This window comes from Muntiacus reevesi, chromosome 2 (assembly GCF_963930625.1).
Source record: "Muntiacus reevesi chromosome 2, mMunRee1.1, whole genome shotgun sequence".
Lineage (NCBI taxonomy): Eukaryota > Metazoa > Chordata > Mammalia > Artiodactyla > Cervidae > Muntiacus > Muntiacus reevesi.
Genome location: NC_089250.1, coordinates 227058064 through 227073079, shown reverse-complemented (window position 1 = coordinate 227073079; position 15016 = coordinate 227058064). Strand labels below are relative to the sequence as shown.

The following is a 15016-nucleotide window of genomic DNA, read 5'->3' as shown; positions in this document are numbered from 1 at the left end:
GGCTTGTCCCGTCCCCCGCCAATCACAGCCTGTGGCAGGGCCTGGACGCCCCATCATGTTTCCAGAGATGTGGAGGCTGGCCCGAGGCTGACCGAGGCATGGAGAGCTGGACAGGGGCACCTAGTGCTGCAGACCTGGCCGACCCCACAAGGTGTTCACCACCAAGCCCCCAGATGGTGTTTCTCAAGTGCGGCTCTGAGCCCACTGACTCCAACCACTGCAACCCCAACCCCCAGCTGGCACCCCTTGTCAGTTGCTGGCTTGCTCTGCAGCCCACAGTAGGTGTGTAAGTGCCAGATTGAGGGAGGCACCCTGCTGGGCAGGGGGCATTGATGGGAGGGGCTGAGACTGAGGGCAAGGACCTGGGCAGGGTGTCCCTGGTGGATGGAAGTGTGGGGCCAGGGCCGGGTGGGATGAGAGGAGTGGTAGGGTGGGTGGGGCTGTGGGCAAGGTGGTCCTGCGCCGTGTGCAGGACCCGTCTCCCTGTGGATGGCGTGGCTCCCCTCCCACTGGCCAGCAGCAAGTGTGTTTGGGGGCCTGCTCTGAGAGACGCTCCCCCACTCTGCCCCCAACAAGCCCAGGCAGCTGTCAGGGGCCAGACAGGGATCTGCTGACCTCCAAGTGCTTGTCCCCAACACAAGGGTCTCTGGAGACATCTTCAGGACTCGGGGTCCCTAGGGGTCAGAGCCTATAGTGGGGGGCGGTCTCCGGGTCTGGTCCCCCCTGCTGTCTGTGCTGACCTCCGGTTCCCTAACCCAGAGGGGCCCGCAGCACTGAGGCGTTATCTTCACCGTGGGTCTGGGACCTGGTGGGACTGCTGCACTGCCGGTAGGCTCTGCAAGGTCAAGTGACTCTGGGGCAGGACGAGGGAGGCGCCTCGGCGGGGCAGCAGGGTGGGGCTGGTGGGAGGACAGAGGCCACGGTGGAGGCACCCTGTGACAACAGTGGGCATATATTTGACAGCACGGATTGCTACGGTTTTACAGTACAACCTCAGAGCTCCCCCCACCCCAGGTTTATTCATCAGCACTAAAGAGGCACTCTGAGTGGCACACACACCTTCTACAAAAATAGGCAGTTTGGGCTTGATTTGGTCTCTTTCAAAATATCAAAATTAGAACTTTTGACATACACACTGTACCTAAGGTTAAAATGAAGAAACAACAAAACAAACCGCAAACCTCAGAGACACCTAAGGACAGAAGGTAGCCTCTCCCCACCTCCTGCCCCCGTGAAGACACGATTTTGTAAAAAGGACATGCGTGCCGGCCCCTGGGTCGGGTCAGTGCATGAGCCGGCCTTGAGGGTCCCATCTGGCTGCTCCGACCTGACCGCGGGACTGGAGCCGCGCGCAGGCGGCTGGGAGCCAGTCAGGGCTTCTTGGGCCGCTGGTGCCTTGGGCAGCCTGCGTGACCCCTAGTGCCTCTTGGTCCGACCCCATCCCCCAGGTAAAACAAATCAAGGAAGCCTGTATTCACATTACATGAAAATAGCACCAGAAACTTCAGAGTAAAATTGCTCATACTTGCAGCAGAGAGCTCCGTGTAGGAGGCAGGCTCTAGAGAGGGCAACTGCGGAGGCTGGGGTGGAGGTGGTGGGGGTGGAGACAGAGGACCAGGGGTCAAGGTGCACTAGAGACCAGCTTTTCTGTCAGCAGCACGGACAGTGGCCGCACAACCCCGCGGTCAGAGGCCTGTTGTGCTCTATGGGGCTGGGCAGCTCAGAGATGGCTCTTTGGCCCCCATCTGATTTCTAGGGTCGCTTTGGAATTCCAGCAACAGCAGCAACGACACTAAGATGGAGGCTACCACCATCTGACTGGCAGCTGCCTCAACTGACTTCCTGTTAGATGACAAGGGTGGGGGGGGCCCTGTAGAAATCCTCAAAGCGAGGGGTTCTGTGGCATACTGGGCCTTAACTGTGGGGCACATGGGGCTGGGGGGATGAGCCACTCTCTCCTTAACTTCTTGGTACTGGATAAACAGCTGCATGGCCTCAAAGAGGCTGCAGCTGGCCCAGCCCTCACCCTCACCTACCAGCTATAAAGGGATTGCTGTCCACCCCAGGCTCTGCTCAAGGCATCACAGTTGCAGCTCTAACACTAAAGTCTGAGCATTTTCATGGTACATCAGATAGATTAAGATGTGGCCACCAGGCAAACTCTCAGATGACTGGAGCTCCTCAAAAAAAGACCAGGGTCCCCCATTTGTGAGTTTGTCTCCAGTCCCACTCCCAGGCACTTGCTGGCTCCTATAAATTACTCAGAAGAGTCCTTTTTCAAAGGGATCTTGAAACTGGTTAGTCTCTGACCGAACAGCTGGCTGAGGAGGTGGCTCTGGGACTCGGCTGTGCGGCAGGCCCGGGGGTTAGGGGGTTCCGCACTGTGGACAGCCCCACCCTTCCTGGGGGGCCTGTGTAGAGGTCTTGTCTGGGGAAGGGCCTTGCTCAGCCCCTCCTTGCTGCATCTGAGGTCCCCGTGGGCATGGCCGGGCTCCCGCTTCTGCACCTCTGAGGATTGAGGGAGCATTGAGCTGTTCTGGCTACTGGGCTTGGGCTTGGGCTTGGACTTGGGCTTGGCGGGGATCACGCGGCTGGGAGTTGCCTGCTTCCGGGGAGCCCGGGGGGGTTTGTTGGGGGCCGAGGGGCCTTTGCCCAGGCTCCCCACACCTTCGCTCCTTGATGGCTCCGGGGCCCGGCCTTTTCTCTTCTTCTCACTGCTGTCTGCGTCCTCCCTGGGGCCCAGGCTCCCTCGCAGCCCCTGGCCACCAACTTCCCTTGGCCCCTTGGGGTAGCCTTTGGCTAGGGCACGAGGGAGGGCCTTGTCTGGGGCAGGGCCCTGGCCTGGGCAGTCGGGCTTGGCTGGGGTGGTGGCTGTCTCACTTTGGAGCCGTCCACTGGCTGGCTGGGGCTGGCTGCCGCCCACTGCCTTGGTGCCCTGCCGGGGGCCTCCAGCACCTTGAGAGCCTGGCTTGGCTTTGAGGGGGGTGGGCTTTGGCCTCTCCTCAGTGCCACGGGGGAGTTCACTGGGCACTAGGCTGGCTACCACCTTCTTCAGTTGTCCTGGGACCTTGGGTGCTTTGTTGGGGGTGGATGAGCTTGACCTGTCCTTTGATAAACTCCCGCAGCCCCTAGGCTTGGGGGCACTGCCTCTGTGGGAGGGGCCCCCTGTCGCCCCTACAGGCACCGCATGACACGTGGACACCTGCTTCTCCTTCCAGAGCAGAGAAGGGGCTTCCGGGTGATTGTCAGGGGCACATCTGCCAGGTGCACTTGGGGTCCTGTGTTTCCCTGAGAACGGGCCAGCTGTCCTCTTTTCCTCTACCTCTTGGTCTGCGGCCCCCAGCAGGGGCAGAGAGCCTCCCGGCAGGAAAGCCTGCTGGAGGAGGTGCTCAGGGCTGCCTGGGGAGGCCTCATCCTCGGAGCTCTCCAGGGCCTGGTCCGGCTTGTGGCCATTTTTGCCATCAGCCGAGGTCGCTGGGAAAGGAGACAAGGATGGGGGCAGGAACTCCTGGTGGTCTAGAGGGTCTATGGACTTTTCTGGGGTCCCGGGCTGCCCGGCGGTGGTGCCGGGAGCTGCCTCTGGGCAGGGCTGGAGCAGGGCTGGGAGGGACCCCTCACTCAGGGTGGGGCTGCTGCCCTGGGACAGAGGTCCATCCGCGCTGGACCTGGCGGGGCTGCTGGGCACAGCCACCCTGCGCCGTTTGCTAGGCAGCGTGCCCTCTCGGACCGAAGCCTTCCTCCCGGGGGCGCCGGGCCGCCTCACGCCGCGGAACGTGAAGGGTTGCTGCCCCTTCCTCCGGTGTTTGTCCATATGCCGGTCGAACTGCTCTTTTTTGGCGAAGGTGTAGTTGCAGGAGCTGCAAACGAAAGACCGCTTGCTGATGTGCGTGACATTAGCGCAGAGCTCGCAGGCGTACAGCGGCGTGTGCGCCAGCTCCAGCTCCCCGCTCAGCCCGTGTTCGCCGCCCAGGTGCGCGCGCAGCTCCTGGTGCTCTGGGTAGACGCGCGGGCACTGCGGGCACAGGTAGACGCGCTGCGGGCTATGCACCGCCAGGTGGCGCTGCAGCTTGAAGGGCTTGGGGAACCGCTTCCCGCAGTGGTGGCAGTCGCGGGCCGGGTCCTTGCAGTCCTGGTGCACCGGGACGGCCGGGAGCGGGGGCTCGCCGTGGGGACGGGCTTCGGGGGATGCGCCGCCGGCCGGGATCGGGCGCGCGCAGGCGGAAGGGCTGCTCTGCGCCGAGGCGCCGACCGCGTCGCAGCCGCGGCTGCGGGCCTGGGGCCTCCGCCGCTCCCTCGGGAACGCCTTCCCGGCTCCCGCGTCCGGTCCCGACGCCTCTGCGCAGCCCTCGCCTGCCTTGCCGGAGACTGAGCGCTTGCCCCGGTGGGATCTGGAGGCCTGCCCCGCGATGCCGCTCAGGAAGTGCGTGACTACGTCGCCGCCCTCCCAGCATGAGGGCAGGTCCCCCAGCGACCGCCGCGCCTGCCCCTTGCGGGCGAAGCGCACGGCGTGTTCCCGCAGGTGCTCGTTGTACATCCAGACGTCGGACACCTCCCGCAGGCACATGCCGCAGGCCCACAGCCCTGCCTTGCTCTGCACGTGCTTCTCCAGCAGGTGCTCCCGGAGCAGCTCCCGGGAGCCGAACCTGCGCTCCACACACATGTAGCAGGTGGGGGGCGGGGAGGGGCTGTGAGCCAGCTTGTGCAGGTCCAGCTCGCCCAGGCCATGGAAGCGCTGGAAGCACACCCTGCACTTGTAGGACGCTCTCCTGGCCTTGGCATGCTGGCCTTCGCCTGCGGCCCTTCTTGCCCTGTCCGCCTCCTCTGTCCTGCTCCGTGGGCCCTGGGAACCGGCGGTGGCCTTGACATCCAAGAAGTTGGTGCTGGGGAGACCCACAGGGTCTTCACAGGGTCCCAGGAAGCACAGGTCCTGTATCTCCAGTTTGGTGCCAAGCGTCTCCAGGTCCATGACAGTCCTGGGCACCCCACAGTCGTAGTGCTCTCGCTCCAGGTTGGGGGGTTCAGGGCTCACATCACCTAGAGAAGAGGTGACCTCGTCCGTGGGGGCCTGAAGCTCCAGGCCTCGCCAAGCTGCCGGGACCATGTGTAGCTCGGGGATGTTTTCCGACGGGTGGTCCTCAGCGCAGCAGGGGTTTGCCTCCAGGTGGGGCTCCAGGGCCCACAGGCTGGGGCCTGGGGCCCAGGGGTCGATGCCCGGAACCTTGCTGTTGAGGAAGCCCTCTAGGAGGAAGGACTCAGGCAGCTCGGTGGCCTCATCACCCCATGGGTCCTCATGGGACAGGCAGAGTGAGCCAGAGTCACTGAGGTCTGTGGGCAGGCGGGCAGAGGACAGAGTGACACTGCCCCCTACTTGGTCACTGGGCTCCGCTCGGGGTGGGGGCTCCGACTTTTTACAGCGCTTTCCATAGACACGGGGGTTCTTCTTCCGAGCCAAGCGGTCTCCCAGGGGGAAGAGCTGGGCAAAAGAGGCCTCATCATCCAACAAGCTCAGAGGGTCCCCATGCTCCGGGTTGGGGGCTTTAGGAGCCATGCCCTCCTGCTCTGAGACACCCTCTCCTGGGCTGTGCAGGGGGGCCTGGGAGCAAGGACTGCTGATGGTGCCACCTGCTTCAGAACCATGAGTCTCAGGGGGGCCCTGGGGGGCCCAGGGGGGCCCCTGCCCCTCCCAGACACCATGCTCTGATCTGCTGTTGGCCTCTCTACTGTCCCTTGCAGGCTTACCCCCAGTCTCCCTCAGTGGCTCTTCACAGATGCCAGATGTCCTGGTCTCTCTGGGTCCCCCACACCCTCTTACCAGGGCTGCCTTCTGCTTCCCTGGCCCTTCCCCTGGAGGCGCCCCCTCCACCATCCTTGGACGAGCCACCCAGTCCCCAGGTGGCTTCTGTGCAGGTGTCTCCTCCAGGTCCGTGGCCTTGGTCTCTTGCTCTGTCTTGGGTGAGGGGCGGCGGCAGCTGGCAGTGGAGGTGGATGGACTCCAGCAGCTTCCGTCTGGAGTCACGTTGGCAGGGACCTGGGGATTGCTCTCCTCCCGGAACCTTCTTGCTCTGGGCTTCCTCGCTTTCTTGTTAGATTTCCCCTCTGACTCGCTGGGGAAGTCTGTGGGCGGTCTGCCACGCCTCTGGCCCCCGCCTTTCTCTGCCTGTTTGGGTCGGAGCTCTTCCCTCCCCAGCCGGTCCTGTTTCCTGGGCTCTGTAGGCCTCACGTCCACCCCTTGCCTGATTGTATCTGGGGTGTATGGCTCCCAGTTTGGGGGACAGCCTGGAGCTCCTAGAAGGCTGAGCCCCTGCCTGAGTCCCTTGGATGTCTCGGGACCCAGGGCATCCTCAGGGGCTGTAGAGCCACGAACAGGGGGCGCCGCCTGGGCCTGGCTGGGGTCTCCCGCCAAGCGCCCAGGTTCCTCCTTCCCCAGTGCTCTGCGATTCTTCTTCCCGGGGCGGTGGCACATCTGGGGAGCAGGTTGGGGCACTGGGCTTGGCTGGGACGCAGCACCCTTGTGCAGCCCATGCTTCCTGGCTCGGTGGCGGCTCAGGCCTGGCCTGGAGCGAAAGGAAGCTGAGCAGACCTCACAGGTCACTGGCCGCCCGCTGGGGGCTCCGCCTCTCCAGTGGCCATTCTCAGTGAACACTGGCTTCTTTTTAAAGCCACGCGGCTTCTGTCTGAGGTTCTGGGGATTGAGGGCATCTGCCTGGGGTCTCTGGTGGAGGGCACTTTGGGGGGAGTGGGCTCTGGAATCGGTTGTGCTGCCTGGGCAGAGCTCTGTGGAAGCACAGGTCACCGGCACACCCCTGGCACCAGCCTCGGATGTCTTGGTAATGGCAGGGGGCCTGGCCCCAGGCATCTCCAGGCTCTTCTGTCCTTGGAGGCTGGCCAGAGCCTTGCCTTCTTGGCAGATGTGGGGATCTGGCCACATGGCCCCCCGTGTGGAAGGGTCAGTGGGCACAGTGGTGACACCCTGGCCTTCCCTGTTGCCTCGGGGTTCAGAGGAGGAGCCTGTGGGCACCCCATCTGGGTGCGTGATGGGCAGGACTCCCCTGGGGTCTGGCCACTCAGCCCTGGGGCCTCTGAGTGCCCCCAGGCCACCAGTGGTGTGGATGCTGGGCAGGGCAGCAGCCTTGACAGTCACTCCCAGGGTGCTGATGGTCGTTGGGTGGGGAGGGGTGGCACGGGCAGGGGAGTCTCTTGGCCTCTCTTTTTTGGAAGCTTCTAGGGTTTTTAACACATGACCTCCAGGGCGGGCCCCTCCGTGGGCGGCGCTGACGATGCTGATGAAGCTGGGCTCCTTGGGAGGGTCTTCCAGGGGGCTGCCGTCCCCCAGGAGAGGGTGGTGAGCCAGGCTTTCCTTGAGGCCACAGTGGCTTGTCCTCAAAGAGGGGGACATTGCCAGGGGTGCCGCAGTGCCTGTGGGTTCTGGGCTGCAGTCGGCCCCTTCTGGAGGTGTCCAGGTGGGAGAAGAGGCCGACAGAAGCTGAGGGCTGGCAGCGCCCCCGTGGGATGGGGACGCTGGGAGCAGGTCCCTGAGCTCCCCTGAAGGTGCCGCGGGAGGGCCTTCCTGCTGTAGGGGCTTGAGGCCGCAGGGATCAGAGGGGGCTGCAGAGGCGGATGAAGGGGTGCGGCTGGCCAGGTCCCTGGTGGGGGGCTCTGGGCTTTCCTCAGCGAACAGCAGATGCTTCCTAAGGCCTGGGCCAGCTGCCACCACATCCAGAGTCCAGTCCCCGGGCCTGTCTGGGGTGTGGGCTGCCACCAAGGCTGGGACTGAAGAGTCTGTCTCAGAGGAGATGGGGCTTGGGGTGTCCTGTGCCTCGTTGCAAAGGCCCATGGCTGCCCTGCTTCCCTGGAGCTGTGCCCCCAGCTGGTCTGCAGCCCTGACCAGCCTGGCCAGTGTGGTTTCAGGGTCGGCACTGGCTGTGGTGCAGCTGTCCAGTCTCCCTGGCCTCCCTCGGTTGCCTGGCTGCAGGTGGCCAGCTTCGGCTTGGCCCCTGGGCTTCTCGGCCTGGCCATGTGTGCCTGCATGTCCATCTTCATCTGGCTCCAGCTGACATCCGGCCACGGTAGTCACCTGCATGTCTCCCAGGGAGCCCAGGGCAGGGCTGTGGGTCACTGTCCCTCCTTCCTTGCCATCACCTCCCAGATCTGAGGGATTGCTGTGCAGAGGGCTCTGGGTGTCAGCGGGGGGCGTTGCCCTTGAGCCCTGGGCATCATCTCCCCTCTCAGCCGCTCTGGCCACCAGGAGCTGCAGCTGATGAAGTGGGCTGGAGGCTGGGTCCTGGAGCCTCCCGCCCGGGCTGGGGTTGGGCGCAGAGGCACAACTTGGAGAGACTCCTACTGGCACAAACTCCTCCTTGCCCTCAGGGCCAGGGCCTGCTGCGACAGGGGGCAGGAGACCTGTTCCTCCTGGCTCACCTGTGCTGCTCACAGAGTGTCCCCTGGGGACGCTGCTATGAATGGCAGCAGAAGGTGGGGTGGCGCCCAGAGGCAGAAGCTCGGTACCCCGAAATGCCAAGCCAGGCGCTAGATGGGCAGTGGGGCTGCTGAAAGCCTCCAGCTCCAGAGGATCTTGACAGGGCCCAGGTGCCTTGCGGGGTCCCGGGGAAAGCCCCCCTCTCGGTGGGCAGGGAAGGAGCAGCGGGAGGCTTTGGCCATGTTGTGTTCTGGGGGCCCAGTGACCCTTAGGAAGCGAAGGCTCCAGGCTTGGGCAGCGCTTCGCTAAACTCCCCACATCTGACACGGGGTCCGGTACGCAGACTTCCTGGTGGGCCCTTTGGCCTCCTTCGGCTCTGGGGAGCCTTGTTTTTGAGACTCTGGCTTTCTGCACTAATTGGAAACTGAGGCTGGCCCCCACGGGGCTGGAAGGACCCTGAGGAACCACGTCCTTGTGGGTGCTGGGGGCCAAGGCTGCTTCCCCTAGGGTCAAGTGTGAGGGCCACTCCTCCTGGGGGCTCGCCAGGGCGCCCCCTGTGGTGTCCGCCCCCTCCCCGTGTGGACTCGACTCCCCAGGACCAGTGGTGCTGGCCCTGCATGGCTCTCTGCTCTGCAGCTGACTCTCCAGTTCCGTGACCAGCCGTTTGATCTCCAACTCCTCCTCGGACAGGTCGCAGGTACCTGTGGTGCTACACTCGACAGCCCTGGCGGGCAGAGCGCTAAGGCTGGCGGCCACGGGCCCTTCACTGGGACACTGCTGACTGAGAGTCTTTTCCCCCAAGAGGCTGGGAAAAAAGCCCGGATGGCTGGGTGGCACCGGGGACACTTCCTCCAGCAGGGACCAGCCCCTTTCAGGCAGAAGCGAGGGGTACGGTGGGTCTAGCTGGGGTTTCCTCGGGGGAGGGGCAGCACACGCACGCAGCACAGGGGTGTCCCTGTGCCCAGAGAGGCTGCCGTAGGTTGCCGGGTGGAAGTTGTCCCTGGGCAGCCCCGAGGGGAGGGGCGTGGGCTCCAAGGCCAGCGCCGATTGGTCTCTGCCTGGGTCTGTGATGCCTGTGTAGGGCAGGCTCCTGGGCGGCTTTGGATCTGGGGAACTGGCATTGTGGTCATCCTGGCGTAGGCGTGCCCTAATGGCTGGTGGGCTGTCTGGGGCTGAGGAGTGGGAGCCCAGGTCTTTGTGGAAACAGCCGGCCAGGTCTTTGGGTCCGAGGAACAGCTCACTGTGGGGGCTGCTGTAGGGTTGAGGCCCCTTTCTGGCAGCAGGAGCCTCCATGGACTCTCCAAGACCAGGGTTCTTCACAAAGAGGGTGCTGGGGTCCAAGTGGACCGTGTGGACAGCGTTAGCAACAGGCACCAGTGATTCTCCGGATGGAGAGGCAGGCAGGTCCTCTCTGTCCTGAGAGGGGACTGGCTCCAAGCATCGATGTGCACCCAATGTGGGTGAGCTTGCGAGGGGCAGCACTGTGTCCTCCCTGTGGAGCTGTGGTCGCTCGGGGGCTGGGGGGCAGGGGCCGCCCTCCCTGCAGGGAGTTGGAGAGGAATCTGGAGCATCCTTGTGAAGTTCCGTGGCATCAGGGGGAAGGTCATCAGCAATTTCAGGGGTCTCAGTGTCTTGAGGGAAGCCCGGAGGCGGAGGACTCTCCTCTGGGGTCTCGGCACCAGTGAGATCCTGTAGGAGAAGCTGGGGGCCTTTCTCCTCTGGGTCCACTCCAGCCTCTGGGCTGTGCGACAGGCCCTGGGCCCTGGGACTCTGGCTGGGGCCTGGCTCAGGCCTGCCCAGCTCCTCGGGGCCTGGGTAGCCCCCAGACCTCGCAGCCTCCTGCTTCACCACCTTCCTGGGTTTCTGCTGCTGCCCGTCCTCTCTGGGGCCTGGGGTCAAGTCCACTTCCTTCCTCTTCTCGCCCCGGCGCCATCGCCGGCCGCTGGGGCGGGGCCGGCCTCTGAAGCGGGAGCCCAGGGGCCGCGGTCTGTCCTCCTCCTCAGACTCGGAGGCGCAGTCGCAGTGCTGGGGCCCGCCATCCAAGGCACCCGGGGCTGGGCTGCGCCCACCTGCCCGGTTTTTCTGCTGCACGATCTTATGGATGAGCTCCTTGCTCCAGGTGCCACCCCGTGCCCGCCTCCGCCTGCAATCCTGGCCGGGGGACAGTCGGAGGCGCCGGGAGCTCCTGGTCTCCACCAGCAGGGCCCGGCCCCCGGGGTCTGTGTGGCTCTTGGGGGCCTGGGTTCTGAGATCCCGTGGGCGGGTCTCAGCACGGCCTTTCCTCCGTGGCCTCAGGCGGGCGGCCCTGGAGGCCCTGCCGGGCCTCTTGGTGGTGTTAACCGTGTCCAGCTCTTTCCGAAACAACTTGAACCGCTTTCCTCTCCTCTGCTGGCCAGCCAGGTTGGCCCCATCTGTCTCTGCAGGTGCTGGGCCCAGGGAGCGGGTTTTGGGCCTGGGGCCGGCTGGGTAGCCCCCATCCCCAGGCTGGCGGGGCTGGGTCTCCAGCAGGATATCCGCTGCTGGGGGTGGGGCTGGAGCTGGGGCTTTGTTATCTGGTGTTGCCCCCAGCCTGGGCTTGGGGGGCTGCCCCACAGTGGGGCCCTTGGGCCCGGAAGGTTCCTCGTCGGTGAAGACATCAATGAAGCTGCTGTCGATCTCGGGGTTGTCGGACTGGTACTCCAGGCCATTGAGTGCCTCCGTGATGAGGCTGTCCAACTTGGCAGCATCCTCCAAGTCCAGGTCCCCTGTGGGGAGCGGGAAGGGGGTGGCGGTGGAGCCGGGCAGGAAGCTCGTCCTCATGGGGTCGTCTCTGCTATCGGGCCGGAGGTCTCCGCCCAGCAGAAAGGGAGCTGTCCTGGTGTGGCTGAGTGGGCTTGGGGTCCTGCCGGCGGGCACTCTGGGGGTCGCGGGGAGACCCGGGGGCTGCTGGTGGTTGTCCTGGGCCCTGGCTGGCAGCAGGCCGCAGAACTGCCGGTGGCCCAGGAAGGCGGCCAGGCTGCTGTAGTTCCGGTCACACTGCCTGCAGGTGAGCAGCACATCCAGCTGGTCCAGGCTGGCGCTGCTGAGGGGGAAGTGGTGGGCGGAGTAGGGGGGCGGCCCCTGGGGGAAGCCCTCCAGGCTCGCACTGCCCGCCTGGAGCCCCGAGTTGGGGAACGGGGTCTCCTCCAGCCCCTCTGTGGGGAAAGGGAAGGTCTTGGCTGGCTCTGGCTGGTAGTGGATGGGGAGGCTGTGCGAGGGCTTGGGGGATGGGAAGGGGCTGCCAGCTTCCTGGGGGTGAGGCGCCGGGTGGAAGAAGGCAGAGGGCACGAGCGGCCCAGGCACCTGGCTCTCATCTGAGCTGGGGTTGGCTGGGCTGCTAGACAGTGGAGAGAGTGATGAGCAGGTGCTGCTGGCTGTGTGGGTGGCTGGGGAGGGCAAGGGGGACTCACTGGGGGAGGCTCCCACCACCCTGGGTGGGGGCAGGCCCGGGGGTCCCCGGGGTGAGGCCTGTGGCTGGGCTGCCCCAAAGAACAGGGGCTGGGCTCCCGGGTCCTTCAGTCCATTGTAGGCAAACAGGCCAGGGGAGCCACTGCCGTGCTGGCCCGGGCTGTTTCTCAGGACGGCCAGCTTCTCGCCCGGCCCGGCTGTCTTGCCCATAGCACCCGGGGCTCCCTGGCTGCCCCCCTGCCACTCGGGGGCCCCTGGGGGGAAAGGCAGCTGGTTCAGCATCTCCATTCGGTGGGAGCTGGGTCCGGCGGCCGGGAGCACCTGGGGCCAGGGCAGCGGGGGGCTCTGGGGCAGGCTGAGCCGCTGGCCTGGGCTGGGCTGGGCTTCGAAGAACGTGGTGGCTGGGGGACCCAGGGGAGGTGGAGGGTAAGGGACCGGGGTGGGGTCCCACAGCGGGGGCAGTCTGGCGGTGGGAGGCCCTGAGGCGGCCAGCTCTGTGTCCCGAGGCCCTGGGCTGGTGCCCACTCCACTGGCTCCGGGGCTTCCATAGGCCTGCCCGGGAAACTGCCTCTGGGACAGGGAGTTTGGGGGCCCCCTGGGGCTCCCTAGCCCTTCATGGGCCGAAGGAGGTCTCTCAGGAAGCACTTTGGTCATGCTCTCGTGCAAACTGTCCCGGAAGGTGGCTGTGCTCTCTGAGAAGGGGTTGGAGGCCGGGTGAGCAGCACCAGGGGGAGGGAGCACACCGCCACGGTCGCTGGGGGCCTCCAGGCCGCCGGGTCGGCTGGAGTAGCAGGGTGGGGGTGGGGGGGCCGGGCGGGCAGCCAGGGGGTAGGCCGGGCCCGTGCCCGCTGCTTCCGGCCACGCTCCCCGAGGCTGGTGGAAGGCGAGCACCACCGCCCGTTCGGGGTACTTGGGCCCGGCCGTGTCCTCTGGGAAGGGTCTCCGGCCAGCCCCCTGCAGCTCCGGGAAGGGGTACTGAAAGGCCGCCACCCCGGGGCTGCCGCCTTCTGGAAAGGGCTCCGGCTCAGTGGGGGGGACCCCAAAACTAGCACCTGGGAAGCTGTTCTCAGCTGGGGGAGGCCAGGCGTCAGCCCCACTGGCCTGGAATTCCAGGTAGGAGGCTGGCCGACAGGGGCTGGTGCCCCTGCTCTGGGGGGCCCTGAGGGGTGGGGGCCCGGGGGTGGCACTCGGTGAGGTATAGTTGGTGGAGGTAAAGCTGGAGGGGGTCTCCTGGAAGCACTTTTGGAAGTTGAGCTCCTCTGGAGCAGGGGAGGCCTCGGCCCTGGGACGGCCGGGCCTGAGACCGGCTCTGGTCCCTTGGCTTGGGGGCATCTCTGCGTCTAAGGGCTGGAGGGCCTCGGGCTGCAGGCCCTCAGGGGTCTTCCCATCCAGGGTGGGTTTGGGCCTTGTGCTGGTGATGCTCAAACTGTAGAGCTGCTGGGGGCTGCCGGCTGCCCTGCCTGCCCGGCGGACACGAGCCTGCATGAGGTTGCTCCCCGCTGGGTTTTGGGGGCCGCTGCCCTTGCCGGGGCCGCTGCTCAGGGCCTGCGCTCTGGGCAGCGGGGCCTCAGCCACCCCCTTCCCAGCCTGCTGCACCTGGGTCTTGGGGTCATCCATGGCCTGGGTCCTGCTGCCCATGGCCTTGGTGGTCCTGTTGGCCAGGGCACTGATCTCTCCGGGGGGCTGCAGGGGGCCCCCCGTGCCACTGGCCGCCGGGCAGGGCTGCAGGTCTCCAGTCATGGTTGGGGGTGGCGCTCCGAGGGGCTGCTCCCCAGGCATGGCCCCTCCGTCCTGGGCGCTAGGAGGATGCTGTGGTCCGAGGAGGGCCGCAGAAAGCGGGCTGGGTGGCCATCCTGGCCCCTCGAGGAGCCCTGGAAAAGCCTGCTCGCATGGTCCTGACGAGCCTGCAAGAAAAGGACAGAGTAAGTGGGGGACAGTGGCTCTGTGGCTCTGTGGTGGTGTGGCAGGCTGGAGCAGAAGTGGTGGGCACACAGCCTTCCCTTTTAGGGGTGGCGGCTTGGCTCCGATGGTCCCTCGAGAGACGAGGGAAGATGAGCTCCTGCCAGACTGAGGAAGGGCTTAGTGGGTGGGGGTGGGCTGGGGGTGGGGAGGAAGAAGGCAAAGAGAGCGAATGCTGCTGGGGGCCGGAGGTGTGGGAAGACCCTGGCCACCCTCGAGCAGCCCTGTGGGGCACCAGCCGGGCCCTGAGCAGGAAGGCCCCATGTGGCATGTTGCTTCCAGACCTGCAGAGGCCTCACAGTGGGGGTAATGGGCACCAGATGCCAGGGCAGACAGCCCAGGAAGGACAGAGGGCAGGTCTGGCTGAGGCTTCCACCTGATGCCCCTGCAGCGGACCCTCAGCCTCCGGAAGCTGATGGCTCCTTTTCCTGGGCCCTGAGGTGACCTGCTGTTTGGAGCACACGTGTCTGCCGTGTGCTCATGACCCTCAAGCGAAGCGAAGCTCCCACAGGCCTCTGGAGAAAAGCCCCATCCTGAATGCTGAGCTTCTGGAGTGCAGGGAGACGCTGGGTGAGGGGAGCCCCAGGCCCCCCCTCTTGTCTCTGTGACCCCACAACCCCACTCCCACCCCAGCAGCTCTGGGGGTCTCATTCTCAGAGGAAGCCGGGTGCTGGCTGGTCACCTCACTTATTTCCTTGGCTTTCCTGGGGCAGTCCAGGGAGGTCAGCCACCAGCTCTGAGGTCAGGGCAGGGACTCCTCGACTCAGGGGGTGTGGTCCAGGTGCTGGACAGCAGAGGGCATCTTGTCACCCACCTTGCCCCTTCCTCAGCCAGGCCAGTCCTGCCTACTGGGGAGGTCCTCCCTCCGAGGTGGAGGCCTCCCCCCTGCTCTGGGCTGCATTGCCCCAGGTGAGTCCTCAGGTCCCCTTTCCAGGGTTCCAAGGGTTGAGAGCCCTTGGGGGCAGGGCTCCTGGGTGCCGTGTGCTGAACGGATAATGATGGCAGAACAGAGGCCTGAGCTCCCGTGGGCCCTGCTGTGGACCAGGGCACAGAGTGCTTCCCATCACTCCTTTCGTTCTCTCAGTGGCTTGAGAGGTCAGAGCGTTATCGTCACCCCTGATTTATGGGGGAGATGCACTTCCCGAGTGAGCGAGTGAGATGGAGGGAGATGGAGGGAGACGGGGCAGTGGGGCAGGTGGGGGCCGGGCCAGGCAG

The 15016-nt window shown here is 65.4% G+C and overlaps 1 protein-coding gene across 2 annotated transcripts in view; it reads right to left on the bottom strand.

Annotated features, from left to right (window-relative positions):
• Positions 1-978: 978 nt before the first annotated feature.
• ZNF469 (zinc finger protein 469) overlaps positions 979-15016 on the bottom strand; it is a 239812-nt gene continuing 225774 nt past the window's right edge. For both annotated transcript variants that reach the window (XM_065925172.1, XM_065925173.1), the window contains one exon: positions 979-13746. In XM_065925172.1, the coding sequence (XP_065781244.1) occupies positions 2258-13621 (11364 nt within the window). In that variant the 5' untranslated portion in view covers positions 13622-13746 and the 3' untranslated portion in view covers positions 979-2257. The remainder of the gene's footprint in view (positions 13747-15016) is intronic.